This window comes from Leiobunum rupestre, chromosome 2 (genome assembly GCF_980474605.1).
Source record: "Leiobunum rupestre chromosome 2, qqLeiRupe1.1.hap1, whole genome shotgun sequence".
In the NCBI taxonomy this organism is placed as follows: Eukaryota; Metazoa; Arthropoda; class Arachnida; order Opiliones; family Sclerosomatidae; genus Leiobunum; species Leiobunum rupestre.
Window position 1 is genome coordinate 89,724,713 of NC_143385.1, and position 23,159 is coordinate 89,747,871.

The following is a 23,159-nucleotide window of genomic DNA, read 5'->3' on the forward strand; positions in this document are numbered from 1 at the left end:
ACTTTAATGTTGTGGGTGAGTGATTAGAAAATAAAATGGCAACCAGAATTATGCAAAATTATAAATGTTTATTTTTATTCAGAATAGTCAATGGAACGTTCTAGATTTAACTTTTATCAATAACCCAACAATATATATCCCTCCTACGTAATTGTACAGAACTGGTACTCAAGTGTCTAAGACTAGATTTGTCTTAGTTCATCGTGATTGAAAAACTAATTTTAACTAAATTCAAACTACCTTACTATAAACTCTTGTCTTAATTAACAGCTGAGAGCTGTTCGCTACTAATTACTTCCAATCTACTTAATTAGCCTCACAGGTTGAGTTGATAATTTCAAGGGTATAATTAGGTTATTCCAATTCAAAAAATAAAAACAATCAATTTTATCTTACAGCTGACTTGAGTTAGTTCACAATTACTTTAACACTTTCAGTCTTAAACACGCACTGTTCATACACTTAAGTCCATTCACTCACGTTCCAAACGCGAAACACAATTTAACTCTTTTCTTGAACGAAGACCGAACATACTAATTAAAACCGCAAAGTTACCTCATAACTTTTGACCGACACCAGGACCCCGTCCTGTAGTAGTTCGTCTGACAGCCAAGAACTAAGAAAGACTAAATCTTCCATTTTGACGGCAACGGCTTTATATACGTTTATTTGGCGTTTTTTAGACCCGTCAAGATTTGACTAAAGTTAAAAAAATTTAAGAGATTATATTTTTTACCTGGTTTGATTGATAGTTCTCCACACGGTGGCGCTATATTATTACTTTGATATAGTTTACGCGGGAGTTTTGAATAATTATCATTCAATAAACAATATATACAGATATTGTATTAATCCGTTTAGTTCATAATCATAATTGTTTCTTTACTTGAAAATTTTCCCTAAGGAAGTCAATGGCTCGGCGGTGAACTAACCGCATTGTAACAATGTGACCCGAGTTCAATTCCTGATCGCGATCAAATTTTACATTAAAATACTAAAATATTTAATTAAATATAAGATTAATATAATCTATAAGTATTTAATTAAATATAAGATTAATATAATCTATAAGTATTTAATTAAATATAAGATTAATATCATTTATAAATATTTAATTAAATATAAGATTAATATAATTTATAAATATTTAATTAAATATAAGATTAATATAATTTATAAATATTTAATTAAATATAAGATTAATATAATTTATAAATATTTAATTAAATATAAGATTAATTTAATTACAAATATTTAAAATTATGTAGAATAAATTATAGTACCTAACGTTATAACTTTGTAAAGGACATTCGCCAAATCTGTTTTTTAGAAAAACACCGTAAATTAACAAGCGTTGGTGGCTGAGTGGTTAGAGTACATCTCTTGCACGAGGCAGACCCTTGTTCGATTCCCGGCTGGCGCCAACAAATTGATACTAAGACGAATACCGTGTACAACTGGTGGAAACCCTGCCATTGGACGTTGAGAGGTAGCATTGCACTCGGTCCGTCCCAAAGTCATTAGGAAAAAGTTGGAGAGAAAACGCCCATACAAACTCAACAGACTCAACATCCACAACCATCATAACACATTCACAACAAACTCCACACTTACAATATTCACAACAAACTCCACACCCACAACTTTCACAACACGAACTCCACACCCACAACTTTCAAAACACGAACTCAACATTCACAACCTACACATAAGCATTACAATAATGAGATATCCAATCAAACTGAATTAAAACTGTTGTGACGGTGAGCGTTGACGAAAAAAAACCATCCAAACCAAACCCAACCGCATATCAATCCGTTAACACTTACCCCCACACCCCCACCCACCCACCCACCCACCTGGTCTAAAGACAACTTTTAATTTTAAAGTCCAAAGTCCACCTCCGGCATTAACATAGTACTAATTCTTTTACAAAAACATTCTTAATATTCAGAACTGCCGCAGAATGATCTATCAATAAAATAACATGGGTTCAACGAGAAATGGAATATTTCCCCAAAGTGGTTTATTGTGAACATTATTACGCTGTTATAAGAAATCGCTTTAGCCTAAAATAAAAACCTTTTTATTATTTACTAATTAAACAAAATAATATTGGCTCAAATATGAAGCGAATAGCTGTTTAATTTTGTAACTTAAAAGCAGTTCAGTTAAAGCAGTTCAGATAACTCGAACCAGGGCCGTATTTCCGCCTAGGCACACACCTAGGCCTAGGCCTAGGCCTAGGGGCCTATCCTTAGAAGGGACCCTCCAGTGACCTTAAGTACCGTTAACGAAGGCATGAACCTATGATATCAATCTTCATTAAAATTTTAGAAATTGCTAGGTTGAACTGCGTTGAAGATTTTGTTTTACAATTACCAAAATTTACTATATTTCTAAAAAGGGGCCCAGACTCCTTATCTGCCTAAGGGCCCAGGATCTCTAAGTACGGCACTGACTCGAACAGATTTGATGTCTTATTTGAAAGTAGGTAGTATGTTATCTGTACCAAACAAGAGCGTAAGAATCAAATACAGTTATTCCTTCACGTATAGAAATGACAAGCCCTAGATAGATATTAAATTATGAAAAAAATCGTTTATTTCATATTTAAATTTTACAGTACACATTTGAAAAATTTTAGGACACTGTAAAAATGTTTTACAAAATATAAAATATTACTAAACCAGTTACCAAGACGTATTAAAATAACGAATGAATTATAATGAAAGTTCTACGCGATCTAACTAACGTCTGAATATTGGTTGCAATCAGACAACTTTTATTTAATTAATAGCACAACAGGAGGAATCTGTATACTGGACAGTCCTCGAAACAGCATTCTTGAATTATCTGCTGTACGGCCTCCTCTCCAGTACCTGCAATTGAATCCAAATCACAGTTGTCGAAAGTAAACAAAATAATCTAAACAATATTGATATTTTATGGGCGAAATTTTTAGTGTTGTTAATTTGTTCTCTTTGACAATTTCCGTAGTTAAACTCGAGGCTCTCGACCACGAGATTTCGTTTCCATGGTAATCTTTTCAATAGCGCAAGAATTATAATAATTATTCAATTTTTGAGTCCGCTTTTTGTATGTTCCGTATGAAATGGCACTCCATATTATCACAACGCTAAATTCTTAAATGAAAGTCTGTTTCGACAATGACCATATAAATCATTATGTGGCTAAGGACCTACAAAGCAATTGACTATTGAACTTACGATTATACTATTTAGATATTTTCAAATTTGAGACTTGAACCCGTTTTTACTCGTATTGATAGCCATTAAACTAATTTGGAAGTAAATTCGCTAGCAAAGAGAGAGCAGGAGAGTTTCTGGTAACACGACTTCCCTACGACAAACTATCACCTAGGAGCAACATACACAAGGATAACCCAACTAGCCTTTAAACACGATAACGCAGAGTTGTGTACAAATTTCATTGGACGAGCCTTTACGTTGAGCTTTTTTCGGAAAGGGGGAAGACAGTTTCGGAATTTTCCCCTACTGACGGCACCCGGCGCTAAAGCGTCTAACCAATGAAAACTGTACGCAAAAAAATTCAAGATTTTTGACGGGTTTCGTTCTCCTTGTGTGGGGTGCTATGTTTGTTGCTCCTAGCTATCACTAACCGAAATCGTTCAGTGTCATACTTATGTTATAACGTTACTTATGACCATGAGTGAAAATGTTATTATGATAATGATAATAATCCCAACGCACCAACCACGTCATCTAGCTACTTTTAATGCCTTTAAATCAGTTAAAAATCTTAAGAGGTTGATGGAAAACCCATCATACCACGCTCATTATTACCGTTAACCTTAGAAAGTTGTAGAGGTTAGCGGTAATAGTGAGCGTAGGGAGCTGTTGGTTCGCGTGGCATGAAGGGCTTTCCACCCCCCTCTTACGCGTTGTAACCCGGCCACCTGTTTAAGGCATTAAAGTCGCTAGATGACTTGGGCCTAAGGTGGTGTCTTGGGTATTAGCCTAGCTGATTATTATTATTATTATTAGGAGCAGTGGTGAGAGGACTTGCAAGCTCAACACGGAAGGAGTTGCATCCATAGAGTAGCCCACTCGCATAGAGTGGAAGGCCCTTTGGAAGCGCATGAAACATTAATCCTAACGGGCTAACTTGTTTTCGAGGCGTGAATAAATATAGTCCGAAGAGCGATAATGTTGTTTTAATATTATTTAGAGTACAAACTTACTTACCCTAAGGCCAACTTGTTTCACACCTCGAAAACAAGACCTTGCGTACGAAAAGTGTTAACAAGTTTTGCTGATAGCCTTCCACTCTATGTGAGCTGTTTACACTATGGTTGTATAATAATAATCCTAAGTCATCAAGCGACTTTTAAAGCCATTAATAGGCGAAACTATAAAGTGAATATGGTCTTAGCCAACTTGTTAAAATGCGAAACCAAATCACGTGACCACCATTTCACAGCCAACTTCGATTCGGTAACTCGTGTTCATAGTTGGCCGTGCGACGGCAAAGAAAAAAATTATTATTTCCAGATACTGCAGACAGTAATAATAATAATTAGATAATTTAGAAAATTCAAACCGCCATAAGCAAAATAAAATGAATAATAGTTGGAATTTCGTAGGATAGATGGCGCTGCAGTTCTCCACAAAGTCACGTGACTACCATCTTTTCATCCCCCCTGGACTTTATAGTTTCGCCTATTCAGGTGGCCGGGTTACAATGCGTAGGAGGGTGGTAGCAAGCCCTGCATGCCACGCGAGCCAACAGCTCCCTACACGAACTATTACCGTTAACCCGAGGGGTCTGACACTTGCCATTATTTTGTACGGGATTTCGGGATTTCGTAGAGATTTGGGCGATTTTATCATTACATTTTGAAGTGATTTTGGGATTTCAATGTTAATTTACCATAGCGAGAGTTGAAAGATTTTGCGATTTTAGACAAAGTGTACGGGATTTTGGTAAATGTCCGACCCCTCGCGTTAACCTCAACAAGTTTTTATGGAACTGGAAACCCTCTTAAACCAGCGCAGAAGGAGTGGTTCCGAGGTGTCACCCAGTGCCACAAATTGGGATCGAACCCGGCTTCTCTTGCTGCGAGGCGAAAGTGATCACCACTTGGCCACCCAGCTAAGAAATCGTTGTAAGAAATAGCTCATGGCTAATGACGTCCACTTACTGTCGCTCCGTCGAACTCTGTTGTTGGAAGGCAAAGGGTAGAATCGGGCTCCCGCTTGTCGGAAATAGTGCGAGGGCTGATAGCTGGCGGATGACATGAACGGGTGCGGGAAATCGGCGAAGTAGGGGCTGTTGTAGGAGAGGTCTCTGGAACGCAGCGGCGCCTCGTGGTTCTGCAGCTCGCGGAGGGTCGGGAACAAGTCGGGGTTGAAAGCCGGCTTCGGAGGACTGATCGAGTTCGAAGGCTGGCGCGAGGGGGCGCTTCTTTTGTAGTACGTGCACGCCTGGACGACGGCTTCCTTGTAATCGTAGCCATTGCACACTTTAATGGATTCGACTCTGTTGGCAGCGATGCATATCACAGATGCAATGATGAAACACACAGTTCCGCAGTGCCACGACATTTTATCTCGAATATTTTCTGGATCAAAATGATAAATATTAAAAATTAAATTTCCTCCAATAAAAATTAAAAATTAAGTTTCCTCCAATAAAAATTTAAAATTAAGTTTCCTCCAACAAAAATTTAAAATTAAGTTTCCTCCAATAAAAATTTAAAATTAAGTTTCCTCCAATAAAGCGTTTTTCAATTTATTGCAAGGTCCACAATTTGACTAGTTTCCCGCGTCAGTTTCTGATAGGACTGTTCACGAGCCAAGATGAGCGAGCTTTTTGATAGCTCGGCTCGACTCGACTAGCAAAATCTCGAGTCAAGCCGAGTTAAGGTTTGGCTAGGCTCGAGCTCGTCTTGACTCAAAAATAAACGAGCCGAGCCGAACGGGTTCGCTTCAGATGCTTGTTTCAAATATACTTAATACGTCAGACTTGACTCGATAAAAATTACTACCCCCTATCAGGAATGTATTGCTGTAGTAAAAACCGACCGAAACTTACTGTTTGTGTAATATTCCCACAACTAGGAGAGTGAGGCAAACTTTTTTCTCACACTTTATGTAGCCTAAAAGTAAAAACCACAACGTTATTAGTGGAGAGAAGGAAGGCCAAAACAAACAGTGATTTAAAGGGGGGGGGGGTATCACCTCTCGCGGTATTGGGGCTGGGATCAACTTTCTCCCACACTCGACAGAGGCGCTGCTTTACAGACTGATCTTTTTATTCGCGCGGGGGTGTAATTAGGTAATACCCACTTATAGCCAATGAGCTTGCGAACCGGCTCGTGAGCCAATATGGCTCGATATCTATTGGTTCAGCTCGGCTTGGGCAAAAAAAAAGCTCGCCCGTTTAATAATCGAGCCGCTGTTGGGTCGGCTTAGCTCAGCTCGAGCTCATGAACAGTCCTAGTTTCTGAAATAGGGCTGGTAGAATCCCAGAATATGATTAGCTTGATCTGCAGCTGTCACGAGTTACGGAAGAGGAGGAGCTAAGTACTCGATCTTTTGAAACGGTATATTCCCGTTGGATAGATTCCTATTGGGTCGAATTCCCATTGGATCGAATCAAAAAATATACTTTCCCAATTGATCGAATTCTAATTTTGCAATCCCATTGGGTCGAATTCCATTTATTCGAAAACGTTTATAGAATATTTTTACCTATCCAAATCGAAGAAAAAAACAATACCCGAACTGAGAGAAAATAACGATAATAAAAAATATTTTATATAAATTAACTCGTATTCCTAACTTGTATAGTTTTCTTAGGTTAGGTTTGGTTAGGTTAGGTAAGGTAAGGTAAGGTAAGGTAAGGTAAGGTTAGGTTAGTTTAGGTTAGGTTAGGTTAGGTTAGGTTAGTTTTCATGCTTTCACTTGTGAGCAAAGAAAATTTCGGTCGAATGGGAGAGTTGATCGAATGGGGCAGTTGGTCGAATGGGATTCAGTTGAATGAGAATCGACCCAATGGGACAAAACGTCAGCTGAGAGCAAAATCCACGTAATTTCTTAAGATTTGTGTACATTGTTACGTGGATTTTGCTCTCAGCCAACGAAAAGCTTTGAAACGCCAGAGGACGTCAGTTCTCATTTACTTCCGGTTGCGTTCCGGCTTTCTATTGGCTGATCGAAAATGGAAAATAATATCATTTTCTACACTCTCATTGGCTGATTAAAATTCTTATTTCTTAATCATTGAGCCGGGAATCAGGATTTCGTGGGATGTTGACGAGAGTATTTACATTAATTTAAATTAATTTTATTACATATTTATAATTATTTATAAGTAATGGTTTGAATATGTGTTGTAGGAATCTAATCAGAAAACACATTTATCAAATCTTAAAGCTTAGGCCTTAGCGTTTGACGCAAAAAATTATATACCTTTTCTAATCGCTATTGCATCCTATTTATATATTTAATTTTTTCCAATCATTGATAAACTATTTATCGACTAATGGAGAAAATGAAAAGTATAATTAATCGATAATTTCCAATAAAAATTAAATTTGTTGGACTTTAGAATTTTAGTAATCGAGCTAGAGTTATGGCTAGACCTATGCGAAGTTGTAGTAGACAACAGAAGAAAAGACCGTGTTACGTCATAAACTTTAACCGGAGGAGAGTAGGCCTAATCTACTTGAAGTCGGAAAGTCAATCGCACTTCCGGTCGTCCCTCTAATTTCTATCGTTTTAGGGAACCAATGAGATACCGACCTGATTTGATTCATTTTAGAGAGAAGGGTCTTACTTTTAGACAGGGACATCAATTGGGATGTGCAAGAGGATTGTTATTATTTACTAGCTAAAAATGTTCACAAATTGGCAGTCCAAAACATTTCCCAACGATATAACATCTTGGGGAAATGTTTGGTTATGTCTATTATCCTGGATTATGCAATAACTATTTCGATTTAAAATCCAAAAAATTTTAAATTTGACGCGTTTTTGAAAAATTTAGGAAAACTGTTCTGCCCCTCCTGAAAAATCTTGAAATGACGTCCCTGCTTTTAGAGCAATATTGGTAGCAAATCTAATTATTGTCTAAACATCGTCATCTCCCGAAGTACAAATAAATGCATATTTATTTCACTGTAAAATTTATCTTCAAAATTTCGGGTTTCTAATATGTAAAATAAAAATAAAGATATTTATCGAAATATCTGTACTAAAATTTATAATTTTAAGTGTCCTTATGTTGAAATATCAAGATTTGACTTTGTTGAAAAATGGTTAAATTGTTGGTTGCACGAAAAATCGATAGTAATAAAAACGAATGAATGCGGGCTTGTTTTGAAGCCCTGGACGTTCTCTTTCCAAAAATGTCATTGTCGAAACAAATTCCCAAGACTAAGTGTATTAACTTTGAGTTCGAAACTGACCTTTTTCCCTCCTCAAAATCCTGAAATTTTCGGCGAATTTATCTCCTCCGTAGCACGAGCAATTTGGGGCAAATCAAAGCTGTAGTTTTATTCCTAAAATAGAAGGAACTGAAGTGGAGGGATTCTCTTTACTTGTAGAAGTTTTCAAACCAGACGGTTTTAATCATAATATTAGGTTTATTATCGAAAAAACAAGTATTTTTTTTTACGCGCGCACGCGCGAGACCCGACGTTTTAAGAATAACTTACGAGGAGCCTTCGGTTTCATGTCGTTTTTCTACTACGTAGGCTTGTGTATGCCTATTTCAATTACTACTGCGTAGGACTTTTTCCTGGGTGTTAAATCAACCTGCTTTTAATCCCAGATGTAAAGAAATGTACTACAGACAATTAGCCAAAAATACGCTTCGCATTTTCTGACGTCATGAGTGCCGAGAAGAATTTTAGAAGTCTGGAAATTCGCCGAAAAACTCGATTTCCACCATATCGACTTCTTTTTATAATAATTCAAAGACCACTTAACCGATTTTGATGAAATTTTCTGTACTTGTTATAAAATGTTTGCTCTTTCTACTGAATCATTAATTAGCCATAGCTAAAATTTCGTGCAACCAACACTTTAACTTTTTCCATTTAATGGAAACTTTTCGTCGGCCAGTATTTCAGTTTAAATTTCAGGGAAATGGGCCAGAAATTCCCACGGTGGATCAGTTTGGTCCTTCTAAGGCTCAATAGTACTACGTAGAAATTCTGTCTATCGTCCAAAAGCAGCCGATATTAGGAAAAGCAAGAATATATTCAAGTAAACGGATAATATGAAGCCGCAATTGTATCCTCTGTTTATATGATACAGAGAAGAATAGGAGAAAGAATAGACGCGTAAAGGCGTGGTTTTTCTTCCAGAAATCACATATTCTCTGTTTATCTGAAAACATTCTTGGTAAAAAAAATATGCAACGAATATTGGCCAGTTGATTTGGTGGTACAAATGTCCGAATGATCATTTGTCCGAATGCCGGAAAACAGGATCGTATGTCCGAAAACGTATTTTATTTGCCCGAAAAATTTATCACAACTTTTGTTGGTGATTTAGTCGTTCAATTTATGTTAACTTTACTGGTGAATTTCATTTGTTCGAATAATCGTTTGTCCGTTAATATAAGTAAATAGTAACATTCACGTGAACCTAACCTAATCTAACCTAACCTAAAACAGCAATAAGAAATACTAATTTAGCGACAAGTGATGCTACCGATTCGGACGAATGAAACCAACAAATTGTCCAATTCGAACAATTGAAACATTTGTTATTTCGGCGGTTCGGACGATGGAAATTCGAACAAATGTACCTACCCCGTCCCGTTCCCTTCATGCCACGCAAGCAAAGAGCTCCCTACGCTCACTATTAACGCTAACCTCAATAAGTTAGTACTCCTTTATCCAGGGTAAACTCAACTCTGCAAGGCGAAAGCGTTGACCACTCCGAAACCCCACCTGCAGTCCCTCATGGATTTTCTTGTTCATTTTGTTGGGAAAATTACCCACGAAAAATTTTAAGTAAATTCATTAATATTTAGAACTGCCTCAACGAGGTTAAGTTTTACCACTATGAACTAACCCATTTATAAGCAAAAATCAGTTATGTCACTCAAATACTTTACTTGAACGAAAAATTTAATATTAATTACTTATTTAAGTTTTTACAAGTTTTATTATAGAAATAAGTACCGGTACGCAATAAAATATTTGCCAGAAAGCCCCACTAAACCAAGTTAGGACCTGGTTTTGTGGGGATTTCTGCCAATTATTTTATTGTGTACCAATACTTATTACTATAATAAACCCTGTGTAAACTTACGTAAGTAATATATATTAAATATTTCGTTCAGTTAAAGTATTTGAGTGACATCATTATTTTTTGCTTATAAATTGGTTTCTTTAAAATGGTAAAACTTTAGCTCGTTGAGGCAGTCCTAAAAATTGATGAATTTACGTAAAATATTTCCTGGGTCATTTTCCCAACAAAATGAACAAGAAAATCAATGTGCACCAAAACATTTCGATATTTGCATTTTTTTTAAACACCCTACTCATTATCCATAAGGCTGGCTAGGCTGAAACCTAGGGACCAACAAAGTGTAGGGGCCCATACATCACAAGGGTCCAGGGGGTGTCGAGGCGTCCAAAGAAGCTAGAAGCCTAGGGGCCTGGCCATGGGTTCATACGACACTGCCGATGTCGTTGAGTTATCCTCTATGTAAAGAATTGAGTGGACATCACAACTAAGAGCGTAGATGAGATTTGACTAATTGATTTTCAAATCTTGTTTTTTAATCACCGTCTTGACGTTCCTATTCTCGCTTAGATACCCCCCAATAGGTTATTGTTTTTACTGCTTAGCGTTTCATGTAATTCCCATATTCCTCCAGACTTTCAATTTGGCAACGAACTTAAATTTATTACGGTGATACGTCACCGATAATTTTTTAAATTTTAAATACGATGAGAGGGAGAATCTAAAGATGGCAAACAACTGTTTGTTACCACCTGGTTTCTTCTCTGTCCCGTGCGTTTGTGGGTAAAATAAAGTTCAATGATAGAGCGCTCGTCTGCAACGAAACGGCCATTGAATAGACTAATGGCCTTATGCTACTATTTAAGCTGTTGGTAATGGCTTAGCCACCAACAGCTTGGCGCTAGCAAATTATGTAGTTAATTATAAATTGAATAGATGAATACCCTAGTCTGAAATTGCTGCGGGTTCTGTAGGGGAAGTCCTTGACAATTCGGTAGTTGTAAAATATGTAAATTAAGGAAGTTTCCAAAAATCATGAACTGAAGCTGCTCCCTAAAAAATAGAAAAAACTGTACTCAATTGTACTTAAAGAGGGTATGAACTTAAATATTAATGATGGATCCATGAATTTAACATTACTATGACCACCTGACTTAAACTTTTGCTAGCAACGGTTACCTAGTTTAATTAATTAAAATTAAAATCTATTTTTATTTATCTTAAACAATCAATTTCGAATTCTAAATTGCGTTCACGATATTATTCTCTGTAGGCTAATACATTTTCCTAAATTTGAACGCGCCATTTTGTACCAATACAAAATTGACTCGCGTAGCCCACGCTTCCGTTCGTTATAATTTCTGAAGACTAAATGTCTATTCACACAAACCAAAATTTTTGGCCATCCTTGTCGGTGAACACAGTTTTCGACTCGAGTGCGCGATAACGTTTTGCTTTTTCGATCAAAAGTTGTCGAGATTTCGAGCGTAAACTGGTTAATCCTTAAAACAAATACCTATGCTACTAAAACATATGTCCATTTAATTTTAACACCACAATTTAGTTTTCTGGAAGACTGTAATCAAAAGAATGCGTAATAAAAGCATTTGATTGAAATATTTTTAGCTAAGCCTAGGTCATAAAAATCGACCTTTCTTCAAACTTGGACAACAAAAACGTTTGTGTGTCCAAAACGTTGTTATAATATTTTATCCATTCAAACTGAGCAGAGCTCTTGGTTTCTGACTCGTGTTGACCAACAATGCAAAAATATTGGCTCGTATGAATAGGCAAAGAAAAACAACGTAGCAGTCTATGACGAACCTGCGAAAACATTTAGTAATAGAAAGTACACTTACCTTTGGAAACGAGATGTTTCCACCGGAGTGCTGATGAACCCGCTTCAGAATGAATCAAAGGTGTTAATTTTCACGAGCATAACATTTATACTCTCGGAGGGGGAGGCTGACAAGTGACAACTATAACGGATTCAACTGTACAAAGAATAGGCGGGCAGCACCTTATTCGTCTCATGATACCCGGAAGAAAAACCACGCCCATCCACCTTTGCCTGTGTAATCTTTATCCCTTTCTGTCAGTAAGGGATAAGACACTACGGGAATCATGAAAACAGAGCTTACAGTTGCGGCTTCATATTCTTCATTAAAACATACACATTCTTGGCGACCAAACTCATGCTGGTGGTTGCGTATCAATGTATATTACCACCGCGACACGCGAGTTGACTGCGAAATACAAAAATCATGCAGGTGAACTATAAGCGATTCTGCTTTAATAGAGAGGTTAAGGCTGTAAAAATGTGTGGAAAAAATTACGTCGCGAATATCAGTCTTATTCGAAGGCATTTCTAGTACCTAAATTCTGGAGAACTAGAGGTAGTTAGGCTAAGAATCTACCTTGAAATAGCCCAATATGATCTACGTATTTCTGGACGTATTTTGCGTAATTAATACCGGTTAATTTTCAATTAAATCTGGAGGAACACCAGAATTTAGTATTCATAATTACGTGGTAAGATGTCTATCCAAATTCATTTATTAACTTTAATAAGCCGTTATTAAAACTATCCAAACAAATTGATGGTTATTTACACCTGGGCTAAAGCAAATCGCGACCTTAGTAAGACAAATAATTAGTCAGCACTACCTTATGATAATTTAATTAAATTGGTTGGTTATGGTTCTCGTTAATAGTATAACCATAAGCCTATCATAAGTTCCCCATAAGTTAAGGTCTACACTTAAACGGCTAGCTTCAGTAAGATTAACATTGAAGTTATTTAAAAACATTTAGTATATCTGACACTGTAGATATACTGGAATCCATTAATTCCAATTTACAAACTTCAAACGTATAATTCAACGGAGAGCCAATATTTTTTGAAAAACTGGTTATTTCAGCACACAAATGTTTTAAACAGTTTTATTTATTGTTTCATTGCTTTGGGGGCGCCCCCCGTATGACCACCCTTAATCTACTTAGTTAATAGCATCTGAACCCCGAAAATTTAATTATGCATAATGCATGGTAATTTCTTTGATAATCCTTCACACTACAAACATGGATTAAACACTAAAGGATGTTCCACGAGCTAAGATTTCAATGCCGAGTTCGCGTTGGCTCGGTCGTAACGTGTTTCCTCCACCGCGCTTAACTCCCCCAGGGGCACCGGATATGATTTTGTAGCGCCATCTCGTATTTTTTTAAATAATTTCGCGGTTTTTTGTAATTTCGTGATTTTCGTCTGCTCTTTTAGTTGAAGATTATAACCAAATGGATCAAAACACGCTTCTTTTACCAATCTGCAATTTCGTTTAAAATTACAAATAGTAAATAGTGAAAAGGTTGAAACTTCAAAGCTTCAAATCCTAAAATAAGATCTTTGGTAAGTATATAAACGAAGTATCATTGCATGCCTGTTTGTTTGCCCCTGGATAGAAAACCATTTCCGGTTTGCGGGCTCGCGCCGCTAGGTGGCAAGGTTACAGAGTATTTTTGTGTTTTTTCGCTCGTGGAACATCCTTTAGTGTTTAATCCATGCTACAAACCAAGAAGGGATATGGAAATGTTTTCGATTCCGACATTGCCCAAAATTATATTTTGGGGTGCACTGCCCGATTGACTAAACTTTGACTTTCAATAGCTCTATTTTGAAATCTATTAATGATAGAGTCATGATATGTTTGTGGTTATAGCCATCCATTACCGGCCTCAAATGGTTTTAATTAAATATTAATTAAAACGTTATACAAATTGTACGAAATAAATAAGTAAAATGAATAAATATAAAAACCGTGAGATATTTTTTACAACCTAAGCGAGCGTTTCTTTCAGAAAAGAGCGTTTTAATATTTAGTCGTTTGTCGAATTGATTTACAACAATTCGGAAAAATACTACTTACGTGATTATTTACTTTGGATTATAGAGAGGCAAAAGGCTTGGCCCGATTTCTCTTGAACCAGAGAGGCTCACAATTATATTTGTATCTACCTGGCAAACCTGAAAACCCAGTTGACTCGTAAAACATGTAAATTTTTTGTTCAAAAATCTTCTGATTTTATTGTTATTTTTTAAACAAAATAATTTTTACTAGTGAAATAGCTGTGTATTAGTAATTTCGTAAACATGTAAATTATCAACGCGCTATATTTTGGAATATAGTCTCTTTACGTAGGCTTCCTTAGTTATGTACTAGAAATCAACCTTACGCGTAAAACTTTAAAAACTACTAACCAGAACAGACTGAACGTAGTTTAATATGTACAAACTATAGAACTAGTTGTGCGTTATTGGGTCTCTCTAAGGGATTGAATCCGTTTAGCCCCGGGTTATATCGAATTGGCTGTTCGGATAACCTTTTAATTATATTTTATTGAAAAATGCGAGATCGGCCCTGCATTTTAGCTAATGTTTTCCTAGCTACCACGTCATAAATTCAGTTTCATATTCGTAAATATGACTAATCGTGTTAGTGTATTTTCTAGAATATTGTATGTTGAATTAATTATTCGCTACTTATCGAATTTACTGAGATGTAAAAAGTATTTTCTACCGACGGATGTGTAAAACCAACTTTAATATGCCAATAAAATTACGTATAAGGTTTACGTACTCCAGACTGTTATTCATGTTCATTTGACAGACTTTATTACTGTGTTATTTACAGCTATTTCATCATGTTAAATTAACATAAAATTACTTATAATATTATAATACGGAGTAAGCTGTTATATTTACAGAAACGTCTTGGCATCCCCTGCTTCCAACACTTTCATGTAATTTGAACAGGGCTTTTTTCTCTCAGTGCACTGAGAGAAAAAGCCCTAGTTTTAACAGGATAATTTTACATGAACCGTCTGTATATAACTTGCACAGAATAATCCTGTGATAATTACTGTTATCCTTTAATTTAACAGAAGATATTTACATGAAACGTGTGTGTACAACTTGTACAGAAGAATCCTGTACAAATTACACGTTTCCTTTATTTTATACAGGAACATAAGTACACTCTGTTTGAAAAGTCTTCGACAGCTGAAATTTTTGTCCTCTTTTTAATTCTGCTAGAAAACTATAATAGATAGTTCGATGAAACCAATTGCAACTTTTATTTATTTTATCTTTCGTTATTTTTTGGTTTCGTCCGCCAAAAATTAATAGTTTGGCGGGAACCGTCAAAACTCATTTTTGACAACTTTTTAAATATTGGTTCTACGGCACTGACTCGCGCGTTTTTGAATTCACAATGGTCGATTCATATTTAGAAAGTGGAAAAATTATCCCTCTACAACCAACGGTTGAGAAGTTATAGCGTTTTCAAACTTTCCTCGAAACTAGGAAACACCTAAAATGCATCAAGCGATTATAAATAACGCAACTTCGACGACAATTTGGAAACGCGATAACTTCTCAACCGTTGGTTGTAGAGGGATAATTTTTCCACTTTCTAAATATGAACCGACCATTGTGAATTCAAAAACGCGTGAGTCAGTGCCGTAGAACCAATATTTAAAAGGTTGTCAAAAATGAGTTTTGACGGTTCCCGCCAAACTATTAACTTTTGGCGGACGAAACCGATAAATAACGAAAGATATTGGAAAATAAATAAAAGTTGCAATTGGTTTCATCGAGCTATCTATTATAGTTTTCTAGCAGAATTAAAAAGAGGGCAAACATTTCAGCGGTCGAAGACTTTTCAAACAGAGTGTACATAAATGGCCTGTATTCTATAAATATTGGTTGGTCTTGTAAAATGTACAGAAGGACATTGTAAAAATGTTCAGGACTATTTGCAGCTGTATTTATTACACACATCGAGAGTGTAAAATTAACAGTTCATTATATAAAATTAACTTGAATAACAGATATGTACTTAAACGGCTAGCTTCAGTAAGATTAACATTGAAGTTATTTAAAAACATTTAGCATATCTGACACTGTAGATATACTGGAATCCAATAATTTCAAATCACAAACTTCAAACGTATAATTCATCGGAGAGGCAGTATTTTTGAAAAACTGGTTATTTCAGCACGCAAATGTTTTAAACAGTTGAATTTATTTGTTCATTGCTGTGGGGGTGCGTCCCGTACGACCACCCTTCATCTACTTAGTTAATAGCATCTGGACCCCGTAAATTTAATTATGCATAAAGCATCGCAATTTCTTTGATAATCCTTCACCCTGCAGACCAAAAAGTTATATGGAAAGTTTTTCGATTCCGACATTGCCCAAAATTATATTTTTGGGTGCACTGCCCAAGGCAGGGATTGACTAAACTTTGACTTTCAATAGCTCTATTTTGAAATCTATTAATGATAGAGTCATGATATGTTTTGTGGTTATAGCCATCCTTTATCGGCCTTAAATGGTTTTCATTAAATATTATCTAAAACGTTATACAAATTGTACGAAATAAATAAGAAAAATGAATAAATATGTAAACCGTGAGATATTTTTTACAACTTAAGCGAGTGTTTCTTTCGGAAAAGAGCGTTTTAATATTTAATCGTTTGTCGAATTGATTTACAGCAATAATTCGGTAAAATACTACTTACGTGATTATTTACTTTGGTTTATAGAGAAGCCAAAGGCTTGGCCCGATTTCTCTTGAACCAGAGAGGCTCACAATTAGATTAATACCTATCTGGCAAACCTGAAAACCCAGTTGCCTCGTAAAACATGTAAATTTTTGTTCAAAGTTCTTCTGATTTAATTGTTATTTTTTAAACAAAATCATTTTTACTAGTGAAATAGCTGTGTATCAGTGATTAAGTAAATATGTAAATTATAATCGTGCTATATTTTGGAATATAGTCTCTTTACGTAGGCTACCTTAGCTATATACTACAAATAAACCTTACGCGTGAAACTTTAAAAGATACTAATCTAAAGGACTGAACATAAGCCTAATTTTTAAAAACCAAAAAATAATTTGTGCTTATTGGGTCTCTCTGGGGGATTTGACCCGTTTAGCCCCGGATTTTATCGAATTGTCTCTTCGGCCCTGCATATTAGCTGTGTTTTTCCTAGGTACCACGTCAAAAATTCAGTTTCATATTCGTAAATTTGATTAAACGTGTTAGTGTATTTTCTACAATATTGTTTGTTGAATTAATTATTCGCTACTTATCGAATTTACTAAGATGTAAAAAATATTTTCTACCGACGGATGTGTAAAACCAACATTAATAAGCCAATAAAATTACGTATAAGGTTCACGTACTCCAGACTGTTATTCATGTTGATTTGACCGACTTTATAACTGTGTTATTTACAGCTATTTAATCATGTTAAATTAACATAAAATTACTTGTAATATTATAATACGGAATAAGCTGTTATATTTACAGAAACGTCTTGCCATCCCCTGCTTCCAACACTTTCATGTAATTTGAACAGGGCTTTTTTCTCTCAGTGTTTCGTAAGAAAGGAATCGAGTCTTAAGGGGGGGGTTTGAACCCCCTAAAACCCCCTTTTATACGTCCTTGGAGAGAAGAACAAAGTAGGAAAATGTGTATTTTGTACAAGTTTACTTTTTTACGCTGGTTACCTCGATTTGTTTACAATGTCATTGTTTACCTATCACACGAACCCAAACCTTAATGTTTGCATTAATTTCCTACAGCATATGTAATTTAAAAACCATAAGTATAACAGATCCTATTCTCCAAATGATTATGTTCTCTTAATAGTATGTTTCGATACAGATCATTTTGTATCAAAGTGGCTAAACTCCGAGAACTCTGCATCGTCTGCATTTTGGAAAATGTCAATCATCTTGCATATTTCCTTTTCTTTTCAAACCGTCTGGACAAAATTGACTAATTTGCTGAAGCGCTGAATTTCTGGACCGGAAAATTTTACTTTATTTTCGAATAGTTTCTTTAATTTTCAAACCGTCTGGACAAAATTGACTAATTTGCTGAAGCGCTGAATTTCTGGACCGGAAAATTTTACTTTATTTTCGAATAGTTTCTTTAATTTTCAAACCGTCTGGACAAAATTGACTAATTTGCTGAAGCGCTGAATTTCTGGACCGGAAAATTTTACTTTATTTTCGAATAGTTTCTTTAATTTTCAAACCGTCTGGACAAAATTGACTAATTTGCTGAAGCGCTGAATTTCTGGACCGGAAAATTTTACTTTATTTTCGAATAGTTTCTTTAATTTTCAAACCGTCTGGACAAAATTGACTAATTTGCTGAAGCGCTGAATTTCTGGACCAGAAAATTTTACTTCATTTTCGAATAGTTTCTTTAATTTTCAAACCGTCTGGACAAAATTGACTAATTTGCTGAAGCGCTGAATTTCTGGACCGGAAAATTTTACTTTATTTTCGAATAGTTTCTTTAATTTTCAAACCGTCTGGACAAAATTGACTAATTTGCTGAAGCGCTGAATTTCTGGACCGGGAAATTTTACTTTATTTTCGAATAGTTTCCTTAATTTTCATACCGTCTGGACAAAATTGACTAATTTGCTGAAGCGCTGAATTTCTGGACCGGGAAATTTTACTTTATTTTCGAATAGTTTCCTTAATTTTCATACCGTCTGGACAAAATTGACTAATTTGCTGAAGCGCTGAATTTCTGGACCGGAAAATTTTACTTTATTTTCGAATAGTTTCTTTAATTTTCAAACCGTCTGGACAAAATTGACTAATTTGCTGAAGCGCTGAATTTCTGGACCGGGAAATTTTACTTTATTTTCGAATAGTTTCCTTAATTTTCATACCGTCTGGACAAAATTGACTAATTTGCTGAAGCGCTGAATTTCTGGACCGGGAAATTTTACTTTATTTTCGAATAGTTTCCTTAATTTTCATACCGTCTGGACAAAATTGACTAATTTGCTGAAGCGCTGAATTTCTGGACCGGAAAATTTTACTTTATTTTCGAATAGTTTCTTTAATTTTCAAACCGTCTGGACAAAATTGACTAATTTGCTGAAGCGCTGAATTTCTGGACCGGGAAATTTTACTTTATTTTCGAATAGTTTCCTTAATTTTCATACCGTCTGGACAAAATTGACTAATTTGCTGAAGCGCTGAATTTCTGGACCGGGAAATTTTACTTTATTTTCGAATAGTTTCCTTAATTTTCATACCGTCTGGACAAAATTGACTAATTTGCTGAAGCGCTGAATTTCTGGACTCTCTGCCAATTTTCAGCTTGTACAACCTCAATTTGCTTCATTAAAAGTCTAAATTTCTAGGTCTATTTGGTAAAAAAAATGCACCTCGATAACCACTATAAAAATTATAAAATTGAAACTCGAACAAACCTGATCCATGGACTAGCACTTACGACGTTAGTACATAGACAGTTTAAAGGCTGAGAAAAGAGATTATATTTTCTCGTTCGCGAATTTTGACCCCCGAAAAACTAAACTTGTCGATTTCTTGAGGAGTGACAGCGTGGACAGTTTGACCGACGGCTCAGACTGTTATGAGCATCACTCAATTTGTCAGAGCTGTCAAGTAAGTTGTCAGAGCTGTCAAGTAAGTTGTCAGACCTGTCAAGCAAGTTGTCAGAGATGTCAATCAGTTGTCATTTGTTAAAAAAAATAAGTACAGGATGAGAGGGGGGAATTTGCTCTCTTCTCGCTCTTTAAATCCCGAGAACAGAGATTCCATTTTCTCGTGCGCGAATTTTGACCCCCTCAAAATTGAGTGACGGCGTCGACAGCTTGACCGACGGCTCTGACTGTTTTTGAATAGAATATATACAATGAGCATCAAAAAAGAGGTAAGCTACAATACATGGAATTGTCCAGGCGGCCACTCCAGCTGTCAGAGCTGTCACTTAAGTTGTCAGAGATGTCAATCATTTGTCACTCGTTAAAAAATTAAGTACAGGATAAGAGAGGTGGAAATCCGCTCTGGTCTCTGTCTTTAAGATTTAAATTTTTGGAAAATGTAAATTTTGCTATCGCTGTATTATTAGAAGAGTAACTGTAACAACAATTGAATGTGCAATTAAAGTAGTATTTTATTTCTTTAAAATCCACTCGTATAATATATTATAATATTCTAATATTCATTCAGCAACTCCATTTAAATCATAACGCCGAAAATTGTTTTATTTGGTAAATTAATTTTAAAATGTTCCTATGACCTATTGTATAAAAGAGAAGATTGAGTATTTGGACTTTGGTGCTGGCTTGATAGAATGCCGCGTGTCTTTTTTCACGGGAAGTAGTTGTCGTCGGGACATCTCGTTATCCGAAGTGTCGCAGTACGAATGTAAAGTTGAATAAGGGCAACTATTGTGACAGCATTCGTCGGCCACTCCGATTTCTCTTTTGAAAGGCCCGCCGTTTGTGGTCACCATTTCTCCAGATTCGGCGTTGGTAACGATCCTGTCTTCATCGTCAATTCCCCATGTCCTATCTGTGAATTAATTAACTTAATTAATTGCAGTTACAATACGTAACTTTAATATTTTTGACATAACTTCATGTTATAATACGTAACTTTAATATTTTTGACATATCTTGCAGATATAACGCTAACTTTAATATTTTTGACATATCTTGTAGATACAACACGTAACTTTAATATTTTTGACATATCTTGCTGTTATAATACGTAACTTTAATATTTTTGACATATCTGGCTGTTATAATACGTAACTTTAATATTATGGACATATCTGGCTGGTATAATACGTAACTTTAATATTTTTGACATATCTTGCAGTTATTTAATTAATTAAATTAATGTCCAAAATATTTAAGTTACGTATTGTATATGCAAAGTATTTAAGTGAAAACTCAAATCAGCTGTACTAGTCTAGGAAATTCTGACGGGTAAACATTTTCTAGTTATTTTGGTGGAAAAGGCAAAGTGAGTGGACGATAATACAGCAATGTCAAAGAGCCCATAGCACGCTTTATCGTGTGACCGTGGCTACTCAACTCGAGGACCAGTCTTACTAGACACTGGCCTATGCCCCCCCCCCCAACAAAAGGCCCCCACCACTGATGAAATCAATGGATTTTTCTTCGGGAAATGCGAGTTTTGCGTTTTTACGCTTTCCTTACTTAGGCCCCCACCAAAATCTGCCTAGCCGTTCCACCTTCAGTAAATCCGGTACTGTCGAAGACTGAATCAGTCCCGGAAGTTGGGTTATTAAAAGTAGGTGAATTAAGTGGAAGTTACCTTGACTTCTTTTATCTTTGTATTGAAAAAATTTCCCGTCGCAAATGAAGTCTAAAGCGTCGGCCAATTGAGAGCCGCAAAGTCTAATGTTTCGCTTGTCTATGCTGTGGCCATTGACCGAATTGAAAGATAACAATTTAGTAGTCAGTAGAACAAATAAAATTGATTTAAAGAGCGGAGTTGAGTCCATCTGAAAGGATAAAAGAGTGTTACGCAATAGCGGCCAGTGGCGTAAATAGGGCCCCGCAGACCCCGGCCTTAAGGGGCCCCTTAATTTAAGAACTCTAAGCATTAGTATACGTCGAAGAACGCATAATGGAGGGGTCTGCACTCGCCCCTAATAAACGCCACTGATTATAGGGCGCCCCCAAAAGGAGTTCGCGGGGGGGGGGCGGAGATCTTAGCTACGCCACTGATAGCGGCGCCAGTTGTTTCTGCTATGGTAGACCAGTCAAAGCCCCTTCTCCCCATCATTTATAGAAGGGTTAAGGGGACCTATTTCATTTCCTGAAGCCAGCAAAATCTGGTGATTCATATTCCAAATTTCAATTTCTATACGCTTTCTGTATTATATTTCGCCAGGAATCCATACCTCTACTTGGAATGCTTATATCCTGCCGTATCGCGTATGGTAAGATCACACTGACGGCTTTGGCCCCGCCTACGAGAGAAAAAATCCCCTCTGCGCGTGCTCCCCTCTCACGTAGTAGTTTGTTAAGTGACGTCAAAAAAACCGTCAACCCCTTCGAGACGAAAATCTGCCGCGATAAGTAGAGGTTTGGATTTCTGATTCCGTAGATTTTTATGAAGAACTTGTAGAATTAGTTTGAATCTAGTTTCGCGTAAAATAAAGAATTTAGATGGTTAAGGCAAATGCGCTTCTATTCGAGATAAGGCTTAATTTTAGCTTAGCACGTTGCGAGCGAAAATTACGATAGTGTTCCTTAAACGGACATAGTTTCCTGGTTAAAGTAAAACAATAGTAATAGGACCGATACATTCAATTATGTTAAGAAAAACTCGGTACTTCGGCAGAATATGCCTTCGAGGTAGTTACAAAATTGAAAAGAATTTAAAAAGAATGAAACGTTTTCCAGTAATGGGCCAAATGTGACAAAAAGAGATGCGCCTTACCATGTTGGTTGTTCAGCTTCCGTCGAAGATGGACTGGAGAATGCAAGGACCGAACTCAGAGTGTGATTCCTTATTTATACTCATCTAAATGTGGACGCGTTTCCCGAGAAAACAAAGAAACGTCCGTGAGTGCAAATGCTGCGATTGAAGCTTACGGAATCGCGAGTGGGCGACAGGCCTTTTTGACAATTTACGTTGGGCCGCCATTAAGGAGGTGTCCACGCCGTTGTGCTAATCTCTTCTTAAGCCACTTGTGTCGGTTAACAAATCCGGGAAGTCTATGGAAGAAATGCCAGCCGAAACTACAGTCGCTTGTTCCATTTTAAATAGTCTTATACATTACATATGGACTAAATTTTTCTAAACCAATACAAGAAAATCTATTCAGTCGGTAAGATAATTAGTATAGATAATTCGAATTTCTATAGTAATCACCGTCTAAATTCAACACCTTAAGAAATTATATTTTGATCTTTGACAGTGGGTCGTAAGAAATATATTATATATTTATCGTAATAATATAAAATTACAATGTTATCCACGGAGCATTTGTATCACTTGAGACCTATAGGTACAGTGCTATTTTGGT

General features: G+C 36.1%; 2 protein-coding genes across 2 annotated transcripts; both read right to left on the reverse strand.

Moving 5' to 3' along the window:
• Window positions 1-2,695: 2,695 nt before the first annotated feature.
• On the reverse strand, window positions 2,696-8,494 carry LOC149960306 (uncharacterized). Its single transcript, XM_090165221.1, has 3 exons — window positions 8,456-8,494; window positions 5,186-5,605; window positions 2,696-2,882 (listed from the first exon to the last, which is right to left on the reverse strand). Exons 2-3 carry the CDS (start codon window positions 5,586-5,588, stop codon window positions 2,794-2,796), a joined length of 492 nt encoding a protein of 163 aa, XP_090021347.1. The 5' UTR covers window positions 5,589-5,605; window positions 8,456-8,494; the 3' UTR covers window positions 2,696-2,793.
• An 11,791-nt stretch (window positions 8,495-20,285) lies between these two features.
• LOC149960307 (insulin-like) lies at window positions 20,286-22,631 on the reverse strand. Its single transcript, XM_090165222.1, has 3 exons — window positions 22,571-22,631; window positions 21,437-21,626; window positions 20,286-20,665 (listed from the first exon to the last, which is right to left on the reverse strand). The coding sequence occupies exons 1-3, from the start codon at window positions 22,571-22,573 to the stop codon at window positions 20,391-20,393; spliced, it is 468 nt and encodes a 155-aa protein (XP_090021348.1). The 5' UTR covers window positions 22,574-22,631; the 3' UTR covers window positions 20,286-20,390.
• Between the last annotated feature and the right edge of the window lie 528 nt (window positions 22,632-23,159).